The sequence below is a fragment of the Leptonotus elevatus genome, chromosome 9, assembly GCF_054856555.1.
Source record: "Leptonotus elevatus isolate MCC_2025b chromosome 9, RoL_Lele_1.0, whole genome shotgun sequence".
NCBI classification, from domain to species: domain Eukaryota; kingdom Metazoa; phylum Chordata; class Actinopteri; order Syngnathiformes; family Syngnathidae; genus Leptonotus; species Leptonotus elevatus.
This window is the reverse complement of record NC_141247.1, coordinates 14493040-14506331: the sequence shown is the minus strand read 5'-3', so window position 1 is coordinate 14506331 and position 13292 is coordinate 14493040. Positions and strand designations below refer to the sequence as shown.

General features: G+C 37.7%; 3 protein-coding genes across 5 annotated transcripts; 1 reads left to right on the top strand and 2 right to left on the bottom strand.

Annotated features, from left to right (window-relative positions):
• Nucleotides 1–103: 103 nt before the first annotated feature.
• On the bottom strand, nt 104–2682 carry urp1 (urotensin-related peptide 1). 2 transcript variants are annotated; one of them, XM_086085603.1, is made up of 5 exons: nt 2592–2682; nt 1745–1867; nt 1608–1648; nt 1421–1526; nt 104–135 (listed from the first exon to the last, which is right to left on the bottom strand). In XM_086085603.1, exons 1-5 carry the CDS (start codon nt 2680–2682, stop codon nt 104–106), a joined length of 393 nt encoding a protein of 130 aa, XP_085941729.1. The 2 variants fall into 2 exon arrangements, with proteins under 2 accessions (XP_085941729.1, XP_085941730.1); XM_086085604.1 differs by having other exon boundaries at nt 1608–1633.
• A 2555-nt stretch (nt 2683–5237) lies between these two features.
• On the top strand, nt 5238–8702 carry c1galt1c1 (C1GALT1-specific chaperone 1). Of its 2 annotated transcripts, none has more exons than XM_086085370.1 (2): nt 5238–5407; nt 7010–8702. In XM_086085370.1, the coding sequence occupies exon 2, from the start codon at nt 7020–7022 to the stop codon at nt 7968–7970; it is 951 nt and encodes a 316-aa protein (XP_085941496.1). In that variant the 5' UTR covers nt 5238–5407; nt 7010–7019; the 3' UTR covers nt 7971–8702. The 2 variants fall into 2 exon arrangements, with proteins under 2 accessions (XP_085941496.1, XP_085941497.1); XM_086085371.1 differs by having other exon boundaries at nt 5238–5527.
• Nucleotides 8703–9534: 832 nt separating this feature from the next.
• Nucleotides 9535–11564, bottom strand: mcts1 (MCTS1 re-initiation and release factor). The gene is made up of 6 exons (XM_086085372.1): nt 11370–11564; nt 10951–11103; nt 10775–10872; nt 10340–10473; nt 9814–9881; nt 9535–9739 (listed from the first exon to the last, which is right to left on the bottom strand). The coding sequence occupies exons 1-6, from the start codon at nt 11378–11380 to the stop codon at nt 9658–9660; spliced, it is 546 nt and encodes a 181-aa protein (XP_085941498.1). The 5' UTR covers nt 11381–11564; the 3' UTR covers nt 9535–9657.
• Between the last annotated feature and the right edge of the window lie 1728 nt (nt 11565–13292).

The window sequence follows — 13292 nt, the reverse complement described above, 5'->3', positions numbered from 1 at the left end:
TAGTTTATTCAGTCACAAAAAAAAGACAATTTTACAACTTTAAAAAATAGATTTTCTTCATTCAGTGGTGAAAGCAGTTTCGTGGTGGTTTCGACGCTGGTGTCTAATTGGTCACGCAGTATTTCCAGAAACATGCTGTGAAAGCCACACAGAATTAGTCAAGACAATTGGAGGCAGAACATGTATCAAACAGGTAACAAACACTAGTAAGTAAAAGTACTTAATCAGCCGTGGTACTGTCTAGTAGCACATGAACATGAACTAGTTAAAAATGCAAACATGTCAAAAATGCTAAAATGACCATACATCAACCGGCCACGGTATTAGGTACACCTGTACACTCATGAGATCTAATACATGAGCTGAATCCAAAATTCTTCCTTTACAAAGACAATTCGATTTACATTGTAAGAAAAATAGACCTATTCATTTAGCAATAAGTCTATTGTTGTGGTTATAGTTAATAGTGGCATAGAACTGCACTGTTTTATACTGAACAATTACCCAATTATTTTTGGTTAAGTTATGTTGCTGCAAAAAACAAAACAAAACAAAATACAAACACCACTACAAACACAACAATAAACATTTGCATTGATGTCATTGTATGTCCAAATGTGGTTAATGTTATTTGTCACAAATTGGTCTTTCACCACATTGTCTTTTATTTATTATTAAACATAGTGTTAAAAATAGTTTGAGAACAATCCTATGCTCTCTCTTGGACAAGTCAACAAGAAGTTTGCATGCAATCATTATTTATTTGTATCTTTATTACATAGAAAACATACAAGACAGAACAGAACAGGGATTAAAAAAGGACTTTAAAAAGATGGAGGTGTTAATGTGACCTCATCCTTACACTCAGGGGAGGACTTACCATTAATTAAACACAGGTAATTTCTTGGAGCCCCAAGATTTCCAGGGGCCCTCAACCGTCTCATACAAACTGATCAATAACATTTTTGTCGATTCAAATAAAAAAAAATTTTTTTATCTTAGTCTTAATTCACACACTTAAACGCACATCAAAGATAGTATAAGAGTTGATACCATTTTGGAAATATTGGACCTTTTTTCGCATCTGCCGGATAAGGGCTCCACAGCCGTGTCTTGATCTTTCTTGATCTAACCTTAACCCTAACCCATTTCAATTGGTGCCGTGACCTTGTGGTCTTATTTTTCTGTGATGACATCCTTGCAGAAATTTCAATAATTCCACTTGGCCCACAAATAAGATAGGTAGAAAGCCTTATTTTGATTGATACATTTTTGCACAGCCAATATTGTTGAAACTTTTGAGCGAGGAATGGGATTTATGTTTCAAATTCAGCGTTGTGCATGTTGTAGCAAATGTCAGAAGCAACAAATGTTAACTGTTTGTGTTAAATGACTGCTTTGTTGTGTCGTTTTGGCTCACCTCTTTTGTTGGTTTTGGGCAAGCTTTGCTCTGACCTGACAAAAGCTTGAGAGCGAAGCTTGTCAGCTGCGGCCAGCTTTAGGACCACTGCCTTAAGACCCTCAATCTTCACACATGAACAAATAAAAACATGATGGACACATGTAGACAAAGGTTTATTTTGTATATACTATTGGCTAATATTTACCATATTTGCATAGTTATCCTGCTGTGCTGAATCCTCAGGCCCTTTAACCAAAAACAAAAGTTCCACATTTTTGTTTCATTGCCTCAATTGCTGACGTCTGTAACTGAAATGGTGCAAATGAAGACACATTCAATTACCTTTGTTCCAGGATTGTCTTTGCCCATTGTGTTGCATCAGTAGAGGATACTGATTATTTACCTCCCTCTGTTCCCCTTCTGTATTGTAAGAGGCATCTTCTGACACAAGCTTCTGAAGGAAATCTGTGCAGAAAAACATTCATATATTATATAATTTGCTTGTGTTGGCCAGAAACCTCTAAACCATCACTTTTCAGGATATTGAAGTAAAAATAACGGCATGTTTGTTGAGCCATTGACACTTTATCGTCAAAGAGCACAAGCCAATTTCAACACTTTAGATTGGTCAAATAATTTGAAAAAAAAAATGTTTGGACTGACCTGTTGTATGGATTCGTGAAAAATATATTTATTAAAATGACTAAAATGTGCACATATAGAAGGTTACGGCCTGAAGCCAGCAATATTTTGGAATGTTATTATTATTATTATTATTATTATTATTGTGAGCAAACTTCTGTAGAAATAGACATACCGTTCAATGGAAGAAAATGAAAGTTACAACGTTATTAAAAAATAAGGTTTAAATCCCGATCTAACAAAAATTTAGCACAATAATTTATCAGGAATTAAATAAAAAATGAAATACTGACAATAAAAGGAAGGTGAACACACCCCTATGTGTCCAAGAAGAGAGCGCAATATAATTAAAAAAAATAATAAATAAAATGTTGGGGAATAAGAAAAATAATATATTTTTAAAAAATATATATTTTAATTAACAGTGGTGTATTCACTTATAGCATATAACGGCAGAAAGTAGGCCCTACTGTACATAGATGTCATCAAGTTAATGTAAGGTCACATATTTTAGAGCTTGTAATTAAAAAAAAGAATTTGATCGTACCTGACTGTGTCTCCAGGTTGGATTCAGGATAGAGAGGTAGTGCATTTGTCCATCTTGCAGCGAGGAGGTAAAGCACAGCTAGAGACAGCATGGTGACTTTGTCTGCAGTTGGCCTCGTTGCTACGATCTTGGCAAAGAACTTCACTTATATATCCGCATGCCGGCCGTCCATCACAAGCGATCAATACATTATCATCAGAGCCAGCATCGCTTCTTAATGGATCGGGCGTCACAGACACCATTTAGGGGAAGCCTGTCAAGTCATCTGCGGCCTATCTGTGCTTGTACAGGGGAGCCTAACAAATGTTTACTCTTCCTCACTAATAACGCATGTCTGTCCAGAGAATCTGGTGTGCTTTATGTGCTGAGAGTTCACGTCTAGTGTCTTCAAGGGCATCATCGCTCACTCACGTCTGATATTTTTGTGCCGCAATGTTGCCGCGTGGACGTCACTGCAAGATCCGACGTCATTTTATGTGAAAGGACCCATCCGACAATTGTCTCGTTTAGCAAATAGGTCAATTTGTTAACAAAAAAAACCACAATATGTACACCAAGAACATTTAACACAGTGCATTTGACATAATGTAAAAAATATAATGGAAAAAGTATTCCCTTCCTCCTGTCCATAAACTTTTACAACTTTTTTTACAACATTCCTCAATAAGGGAATGGTCCTTGATTAGGAAATATACCATGATTTCAAGCCAAGACTGAAACAAGTTTCAAGGTTTGAAATGAGGGTTTCAGTGCCAGTGTTAGGGTTTCAAATCCGGGTGTGGGTTTGTGTGTGGAGATCTGTTGGAGACCCGAAAAGTGGCGGTTCTTCCTTCCTTGCTCCCTTCCTCCTTGCTTTCAACCCTCCTTTCCATCTAGAAATAGGCAGTAATTTATTAAGGTGTATAATTGTTGGTCATATTTTGTGTTTTGTCTATCCTGTTGTTAATCAAAAGACAAAACTGTTTTTGCAGCTGTATCGATAAACTATTCCACATCCACCATTTTAGACTGATTTTATTCTCATCGTATAGATTTTCACACATCACATTTTAAGTTGGCAGTATCATACTAGACAATATCATGTAGTCAAGTGTAAAGTAGCTAGATACAACTTTTTTTTTTAAAAGACTCAAACAATATCTTGGGAGACTCGAGAAAGCTTATAGGGCCGCTGCGGCCTTTTGTCAAAGTGAAAGGTCCCTAATGACCGTGAGATGGTTTCAGATGATGTATTAGCTTGTCTCAGCGTCTCTGAAGTTGTTACCGAAAATGACATTTAATACATCTTGGTGCTGAGCACGGTTAAATAGAAATCAAGTTTGGTCCGGCAAACTTTGAAGAGGGCACATTTATGGATTCATTACTCATATATCCAGGGAAGATCATTTACATACCGTACAAGCTAGGCTGGTTAAAAATCCAGAAGGTTAGCACTGAGCACAGCTGCATATTACACTAGCCACAAAGAAGAAGGTGTAATATTAAAAATGTATATTTAACAAAATAAGATTTTAGTTTTTTATATCCTATCACATCAACATACTGAAAAAAAAATATATATACAATCATAAGTCTAATAATCCCTAAATATTTTAGGAGGCTGGTATGTTTCACCGCCATCTTTCTACTATGGATACTCGAATGAAAATAACTTTGTGAATGTAGTATTTGGTAGTATAGGCTTAATTGCGAAGTGTGGTTTCTCTGAGGCACCCTAGTGCATGTGCTTCAAAATGTGCGTGCTTTGAACTTCGAAGATCTTTGGATTCTGTTAGTTCACCACTAGATTGCATTCACTTCTACACATTGTACCTTTAAGAAACATGAAGAAAAAAAAAGATAATCCAGCATGCCACCACTGATTATTTTTCACGTTGTGTATTTTGAGAAATACACTTTGAAATTAGCTATAAAGTTATAATCTGGTAAAAGCACCTCCAGACTCGAGTTTAATGTTTTCTGTACGTCGTCCCTGACAATTAACACAAATAAACTAAATGGTTTGTTGTCCTGTAGGCCCACTACTACAACCGACATTAACTCAGTACAATAGATATATGGTGCAATGTTGTGTGTGTGGAATATATGCAGCCGTGCTGTACATACTCATGTATATATATATATATATATATATATATATATATATATATATATATATATATATATATATATATATATATATATTTAGGAGTGTTTGTGTGTATGGGTGTGTGCAGTCCTCATGTATGTACTTCTCTACACATGTATACTTCTGTGAAGATTTCTTATTGCTGCACTTCTTATTTAACTTTAATTTATTATTACTATTTAATTGAATTGTATCTCTTTCTATTCTGTTGTTTCTTCCTTACTGTAACTGCAGCTGGACGGAGTCCAGGAAAAAGTTCCCCACGGGGAAAATAAAAGTATATCGTATCGTATCGTACTGCGCTTTTACCACAAACGTCATGGTAAAAAATAAAAATAAATAAAAATAAAATAAAGATTCGATTAAAAAGTGGAAATATGATGATTTTTGTATATACCTAACGTAAATATATTTATGATACTAGAAACAAAATAACCATGATGGTACTATGCTTGCCTCCATTTCCTGTAGGCGCTGTCGATACAGTGACGTCATTCAAACTTGTCGAGCAAGAAAAACAAGTACACGTGACCCGAGAGGCGGAAATAGATAGATAAAATGTGAACCGTCCACATAATTAGTCAAGTCGATGTGACATTTATAGAGGTTGTCGGTAATTGCCCGGAATTGGAAAAGTGAGAGTTGGTTGACCAGCCGGCGCAGCGTCAAGAAAAGCCACGTCTGCATAGTAAGGCAGCCAGTTGTCTACCGTGACAGTCTGCTAACTATTAGCTTCCTGGCTCCGGCGTTTTTAAGTTTAATTTACTTTTCCTCCAAAGAGAAACAATGGTTCATTTTAACGTTGATGGTAAGCGTCCGTCTCACGTGAGCGTCTACGTCGACATTTAAAACGCGGTGACATTTAAATTTAATTTTTGCAGCAGTTAATGATCTTCATACTGGTAAGCTGCTTTATGTCTATTTGTCCACGCTAAAAGGACTACGCGACAAATCCACTTTGACACTGGCGTTAAACATGATGGCAAGTTCTTATATGCAGCAATTGACTATTCTTGTTGATGGGCATAAGTTCAGAAGAATAAAAAATACTTGTTCATTCTTTCATGTTAGTCATTAGTCAGCCTATAAAATGAGAGAAAGTAGTGCAATCTTGATTATTAAAAAAATAAAAATAAAAGGCATAAAATCGGCTTGTTTTGAATGAACCGTGACCCTAATGATCAGTTTAGAATCATGTTTAAGTCAACCTGGGCTAAATTTAGCTCCTCTGACTTATACAACTTCCTTGACACCAATTTCTAATTTGATATTGCGCATGTTCTCAGCTAATCATCGATTAACGCACCGCTAAATAGAAATATTACTTTGGTTGAATATTGGATTATTTTGCTTTTGTGATGTTTTGTTGGCGGACCGTCTAATTGAAACTAAAACTTTTTTATCTTCTTGCTTCTATTGTGAAGTAGCTATAGTATAGCCAATGTAGCCTACTTAGCTATGATTTAAATTGTGTATAAATGCCTGAAAAGGTGAATTTAATAACATACAGTTTGTGTAAAATGCTAGTGGTGATATTTGTGTAATGCCACTTCTGTTAGTGTAAGTGTTATTTAGGCACGCTTGCTACATAATATTATCAATAAGACCTACCTGAAAGTGGCTGATTTGTGTTGAATAATTTAGTTCCTGCAGTGGTTCTCAATTATTTATTTTTGTATTTTTTTTACATCAAGATACCACTTAATCAAATACTTCTCTCCAAGTACCAGTACCATCATAATGACCAACAACATAGTCAAGACAAAAAATATCATTAATAATAAGACAGGTTTCAGTCTTAAAATTAATATTTAATATTATTGTAAACCACTCTAACATGCAGTTTGAACATTAGCACTATGCTTAAAGTTGCTCTATGGAGCAATTTGCCCCAAAATATCTTTACAAATAATAGCCTTTTTATTTGACCATTTATGACCCAAACCTCTTCTATTAAGCAGATTAATACCTTAGCTGTTCACACTGGGCACTCTGAGCTTCTGGCCAAGAGTTTACAGACTTGATTCACGTTTGTATTTTCCTTCCTCTGTCTGCGGATGTGACGTCATGTGCACGTGGTGTACGTGAAGAAGGAAGTGGGCAGTTAAAAAAACAAAAAAGTGGGCAGTTTCATTTTTGGGCCACACTTGGCAGTAGCAATTAGAAATTTTGTGAATTAAACAGCTTTAAATAAAGTACAAGAAAAAAACTCAGTGATGAATGTATTGTACATTAAAATAAATAAAACTGAACAGTAATCAGGCAGTGATTCCTTGTTGTTCTTCTGCAGACGCTTGAAGATGTGGTCTGAATGGGGCTCTTTTGTCAAGGGGTTGGCCCTGGGAGCCTTCTTCTACCTGTTGCTGTCGCTCTTGGGCAATTTCAGCCCAAGTGCCTTGTCTGGCTTGGAGCACCAGCACCACCACGTCCAGGCACAGAGTAACGATGACCTGAAGCAACTCTCGGACTCCCAGATGCAAGAGTGGAGAGATAAAGTCCGCGTCTATTGCGTCATCATGGTCCACCCGAAGATTCTGACGCACTGGGCCACTGCCGCGGGCACCTGGAGCAAACACTGCGACAAGGCCGTGTTTTACACCTCGGAGTCGACCAAGGCCCTCGAGGCGGTCGACCTGCAGGAAACAGACGGTTGGGCGAGGTTGTGTAAAGCTCTGAAGCACACCTACAAGAACGCCGGGGACCTGAGCTGGTTCTTCGTGGCGCAGCCCACGACTTTCGCCATCATCGAGAACCTCAAGTACCTGCTGCTCACCAAGGACCCAAACGAGCCCTTTTACATGGGCAACGCCATGAAGTCCGGGGAGCTGGAGTATGTCGCGTACGAGAGCGGCATTGTCCTCAGCTACGAGGCTTTGAGAAGGTTCGTAAGCATTCTGGACGACAAGGACAAGTGTCCCGTGCACATTACCCGCCTGTGGAAGATGAACGAAGACAAGCAGCTGGCCACTTGCCTCAAGTACACCGGAGTGTTTGCCGAGAACGGCGAGGACGCTCACGGCAAGGGCCTGTTCAATGGTAAGAGCGTGGACACGCTGATAAAGGACAGCATGAAGCAAAACCCCAAAAACGTGGTAGAGGGCTGCTGCTCCGACTTGGCCATCACGTTCAACGGCATGACCCCCAGTCAGATGCAGGTGATGATGTATGGCGTGTACCGGCTCCGTCCGTACGGCCACGAATTCCACGACTTGCTGCTGTTTGACCCGCCAGAAGGTTCGGACAATGACTAGGACACACTGGCTTGCACGAGGCCTTTTTATACTAGCTGCTTGAGTGGGGGAATCCAGTTTTTACAAATTTTGTACCTTTTGCACTTGGCACACCGTTCCTGTGGCATAGATAAAAACAGGAAATGATCACTGACCGGACTTTGAAGGCAAAGCTGTGAACTGCGTTTATGTGACATGAAACGTACCTGAAATTTTGTCATATTGTTTGATAGCGCATTTAGAATTTTGAATTACACAAACACACCAAATTCCGACACACCGCAAATTCCATTTCATGGCTGCTCAAGATTTTCAATGTTAAAGGGAAAGATATAGAGGAAAAAAATACTGATTCTATACGCAAGACTGAGGAAGTTAGGAACCGATGGCATTTAATTCAGCCGATCACGCAATTTGGGGACAAAAAAAATACGACCACAAAAGACTTAAAACTGGTTTCACATTTGTTTGATCATGCATGTTTTATTGTGGAAGAGTTTATAGAATGGGCCTATGAGTAAAAGCTTGAAAGTTTACTGTACCAATGAAGAGAACAAATTTGGGTGACTTTGTGCGAGTTGAATGATTATTAACCTGCACTTAACACTGACAATATTTAAAAAATATATATAAAAACTAAATTGAAAACGTGTCCCAACACTTGTCATTGATTAAGATTTAATCTTCAACGACTACTATGTAATCGCTGTAGTAGCCAATTTACCATCTCTGAATTAAAGACATTCATAAAGATCTTTTGGTGTGTGTCCTGTGCATACAATGTGACTTGTGAATTTGACAAGCGTTAACAACCCTGCCAAAAAAGATGAGGCATTCAAATTGTGAAAAATCTAGCCAGTGTCTCCAAGTGCTGCGGGCGTGTGTGCTGGATTCACACTCCATTTGAGTACCTTATCAAAACAGTTGATTGTATTTCTTGCTTAAGGGCTCAGGTAAAGACCAATCACGGCTGACCTGTTTTTGGGTTGGGTCATGAAACATTTGCAAGCTAAGCCCCTAAGCACTCTGATGTCATTTTCAGTCAACAGCAACGGCTGCCCTCGTGAGATGGATAATAACAGGTGGATTTTGATGCATAATTAATTTTCCACAAACACAATATTAAACAATACCATTGTTTTGCAATACCAAGTTTGTATTTTAATGGCTCAAAGCATGTTGCAATTGTTGCCGGTTAAACACTGATCCAAAAAGAAGGTGCTCATGTTCTTAATATAGTAGGGGAGGGTTGACTCACGAACAGGTGCCAAGGTGTGTCACTAAGCCCTGTTTGAGCCACGCACACAGAAAAAATAAATCGGGACACCTGAAATTCAGTTTTACATAGTTCTAAGTCTTGACACATTTTTAGCAGTGCTCTTCAAATGTTAAGTGTAAGTGTATTTTTTTTTTTTTTTTAAACATCTCTGAACTCACTTTACAGGGTCTTTATAATATGAACATGTACATGCATTTCACTACAGTTGGCGATACCATGTTTATTGTCAGGGTGGGATCACGCCTCAGTCATTTTGCAAACATCCTGTTTGACATTAACCAGGTGCAATGTGAAGAAGACAAGTGCTCAAAGTGAGACGTTTCTTTTAATTGAATTAATTGGTACAAAGCCTTAAATCGGTGTAAACATCTGCTAGCAAGAGCTATGTATACATTTTGGCAGGAAGGTTGGGTGTTTTTTTAATTTTTATTATTTATACGTCTTCATGTGCCACAGTCCGTCGTTCAGATAGTGAACATTCTCGATGCCAATGCCCTTGTTGACTTTTTCTCTGTACAAAAGACAAATGATTGTCATCAGCGTCGTAACTCATTACAATTTCGATAAATTCACTTTGAAACTTACATGCTCTCCGCAGACAACTTCATGACGCCAACACACAGCGCGTGTTGTTTGCCCTCTGCCATAATAGCCTACAATTTCTTGTTAAGGCCAACATACACCACAAAAATAATGCAACCTTACATGTGATTTTGAAGGTACCATTTTCAAATGCTTGTGCTTCCTTTAAGGGGGGGGGGGGGGGGGCTATTTGTACTTCTTTGGAATACTTACAATATATGTCAAGAATAATTGGAGTTGCCATTTACCAAGTAATATTACACGTTTTCAGTACTGGAAATTGTGCACAGTTCTCTAAAAAGTGAATAAGTGTGTTCTGTATTTGTGTAAGGGAATACAATATACACATTATGTACAGCAGTTACACATTTTCGCATACATGTTTAAAACAATACAAACACAATTACTAACACAATAACACAAAAATATTGTACACATGTTGCAAAGTGTTCACGTAACTTGCTTGTATTTGCAAGGTGGTAAGAAGGGTAGCTAACATCACGCAAACCAACAATAGATGAAAGGATACAACTACAGTGTCTGATTCAGCTGGGTAGAGTTTGGCGCCTGGTGACGTCAGTCCAGGACACATGATGTTGGCGCCACTTAGAACATATTTGATGGCACCTTTGTCTACTTGCTGGTGAGGAAGAATGAACGGATCTGTGAGGGGATAAGGCTTGTTGTTACCACAGATTAATATATCATCTAAGGCTGGGGGATATGTTGTTTATAATTAAATATATACATTTTACCACACAAAACAATCATGTTTTTCTCCTTACATTTGCATAACACACTGAAATCAATGCGGAACTTATTCCACTCATGTTATTTGTTTCTCAACAGAAGATAAAGACGTTAGCTATGGTCCGGTTATCGGTCTCATGTGTGGTTTCAAAAAGTTAAAAACAGTTGTTGTTGTTGTTTTTTTAACTAAAATTATGTGATACAAAAGTCTTACATTTATGCAACAGTCTGAGGGTGGGATAGAAGGGGCCTTCTCGCTGTCTGAAGAAGAGCAATTCTCCATTCACGGTCAAGATTTCAATGTGTTCGTGGCTGAAAATGGTGAATAACAGAGGAGGTGTCATATTCAGTTCTCAGAAATCAAATGGATGTAAATGAGCGCAATCGTACCATCGCACTATTTTGACAGGGTCCTTCTTTGGCATGATGTGATTGAGCCATGACTCGATGTCAGGAAACTGATCCAGTAGCTGGTTCTTTATCCCTTTGATGACGGATGTTTTTAACTGTATACAGTTTGATACATTCTCCTTCTCGTCAAATCTAAAACGGAGAATCACAAGAGTTTTAGTTAGGAGCACAAGACATTAATAGTACAGCAATCGTGGATAGCAGCATACTGTATCGTTTAGCTTACAAAACCCTTGTAGCTTCGTCAGAACATCATTTTCACGCTTTTAACATAATAAAGAGTCTGAAATGTAATTGGCAAAGATCGACTATGTTTAAGACAAACATTCAACAAGAGAACACCTGCCCAAGCCTTAGCTAAGTCCGTTAGCCGCGGTATCAAAATAATAGGCACGTACTTTTTAAACATTTTCGTTGGTCGTCCTTCCTTGCTTTTCCTGAGGGCTTAAACGCTTATTTTGCATTCACTGCGGCAGATGTGGTTATTTAAAACGCGAGAAGGTAACAATATAGTGCAAAATCCGTAAAGTTTAGCACATCCACGCTTATTTTGCGACGACGGGAAAGCAGCGTGACTACTTGCGTTTTTTTTTACGACAGCTCCTACAGATGTACGTCGAGGCGCTGTAGCAGTCCGGCTAACCGCCGTGCCTGCGTGGCGGCCATGTTGGCAGGGGCGAATTTCCAATAAAAGGCACTGAATTGACATTAAAATAAGTCGGAACTTTCTCAGTTCTCAACTGAGTTTTGTGACATTTACTTCTCTTGGGATGCACTGACGACTTAAACTCTCCTAGCTTAGTTGCCATTGGAAGTCAGTGTGTCAAATCTAGATATTCTATATCTGTAGTCGCTCCTGTCGTTTTATGTGGGAAGTTTTTAAAAAGTTATAAATTTGACCGTCTATTGCATAATGCATGCTATTATGTACATTTCGTTAACAGTTAACAAATCCTATTTGTCCAAACTAATAAACTTATTTTATCTCACAATATACATAAACAATAATCCCCAAGGATGTATATTAGGCAATAAACCCATAGCAACCACTTTAAGTAGATGTAAAAAGCAGGATTAAAGAGAATGTGACCGTCAATACTCTTCAGCAAAAACTAGACTGTTTTCATTCTTTTTCTTTCAAATTTTGTGCTAAACATACTGTGCTTCCATCTAGTGGTCAATAATTGCATTGCACACAATAAACAGACGGCAGAACAAAAATAGTTAAAAACTATACAAAAACAAGGGCTGTGAGCAAGGTAGGGTGGGGTTCTAAAAAGTCGGGGGAATCCTGGGAGTGTGCTGTAATTCTTGATCCTTGGGGTAATTTTTTATGTATATATATATATATATATATATATATATATATATATATATATATATATATATATATATATATATATATATATATATATATATATATATATATATATAAGTACACTACAGTATGTCACATGTCATGAGAGGAGCAGATTTTGAACCCAAAAGTAGACAAGACACGGGAGTTGTGAAACAGGGAGTCTTTATATACAAAAATACAAAGTAAAAACTGAGCTGGGCTGGATTTAGATGACCTTAAAGAAAACACTTGACGGAGAAACCTTGAGCGGGGCTCGAAGCAAAACATGTGGAAGACAGCTTGCAAGGAAGAAAGCTTGCATTGAAGAAACCTCAATGTGCTGAGAGAAAACCTCGTCTAAGGAACCCCAAGGTATTGACAAAAGTGTATTTCAGTCCAGTAAATCTCGCTAGGTTCATTATTATATAATTCATTATGACAGAATAAAGGTCTATATGATAAAATATGAGTGACCAAACTAAAAGTGACTAATATAGGTACTGTGCATTCTAGAAACTGCATAGTAACTGACCACATTACCATCATAAGGAACATAGCAACTGCATACGCAACTGTCAACATTAATATCATAACACAATGACACAATGACCCAACCCAGAAACAGTCACATATGACAAGTGACCCAACCCAATACACAGTCATAACAATATGAATTATATTAAGACATTTTAACTGTTTTAAATTGTGGGGGGAAAAATCCCCCACAAATGTGACAAATGTGTCCTGTCATAAAATGGTGAACAACAGCTGAATGTCTTGCTGTTTATACCAGATTGGTTCAATTATAAGGGGTCTTTTTTAAGCACTTTCTTGTTGATTTGGTTTTATAGTTGCATGCATCAAATATATGTTATATAAGTCATTCTATCTATCTATCTATCTATCTATCTATCTATCTATCTATCTATCTATCTATCTATCTATCTATCTATCTATCTATCTATCTATCTATCGATCGATC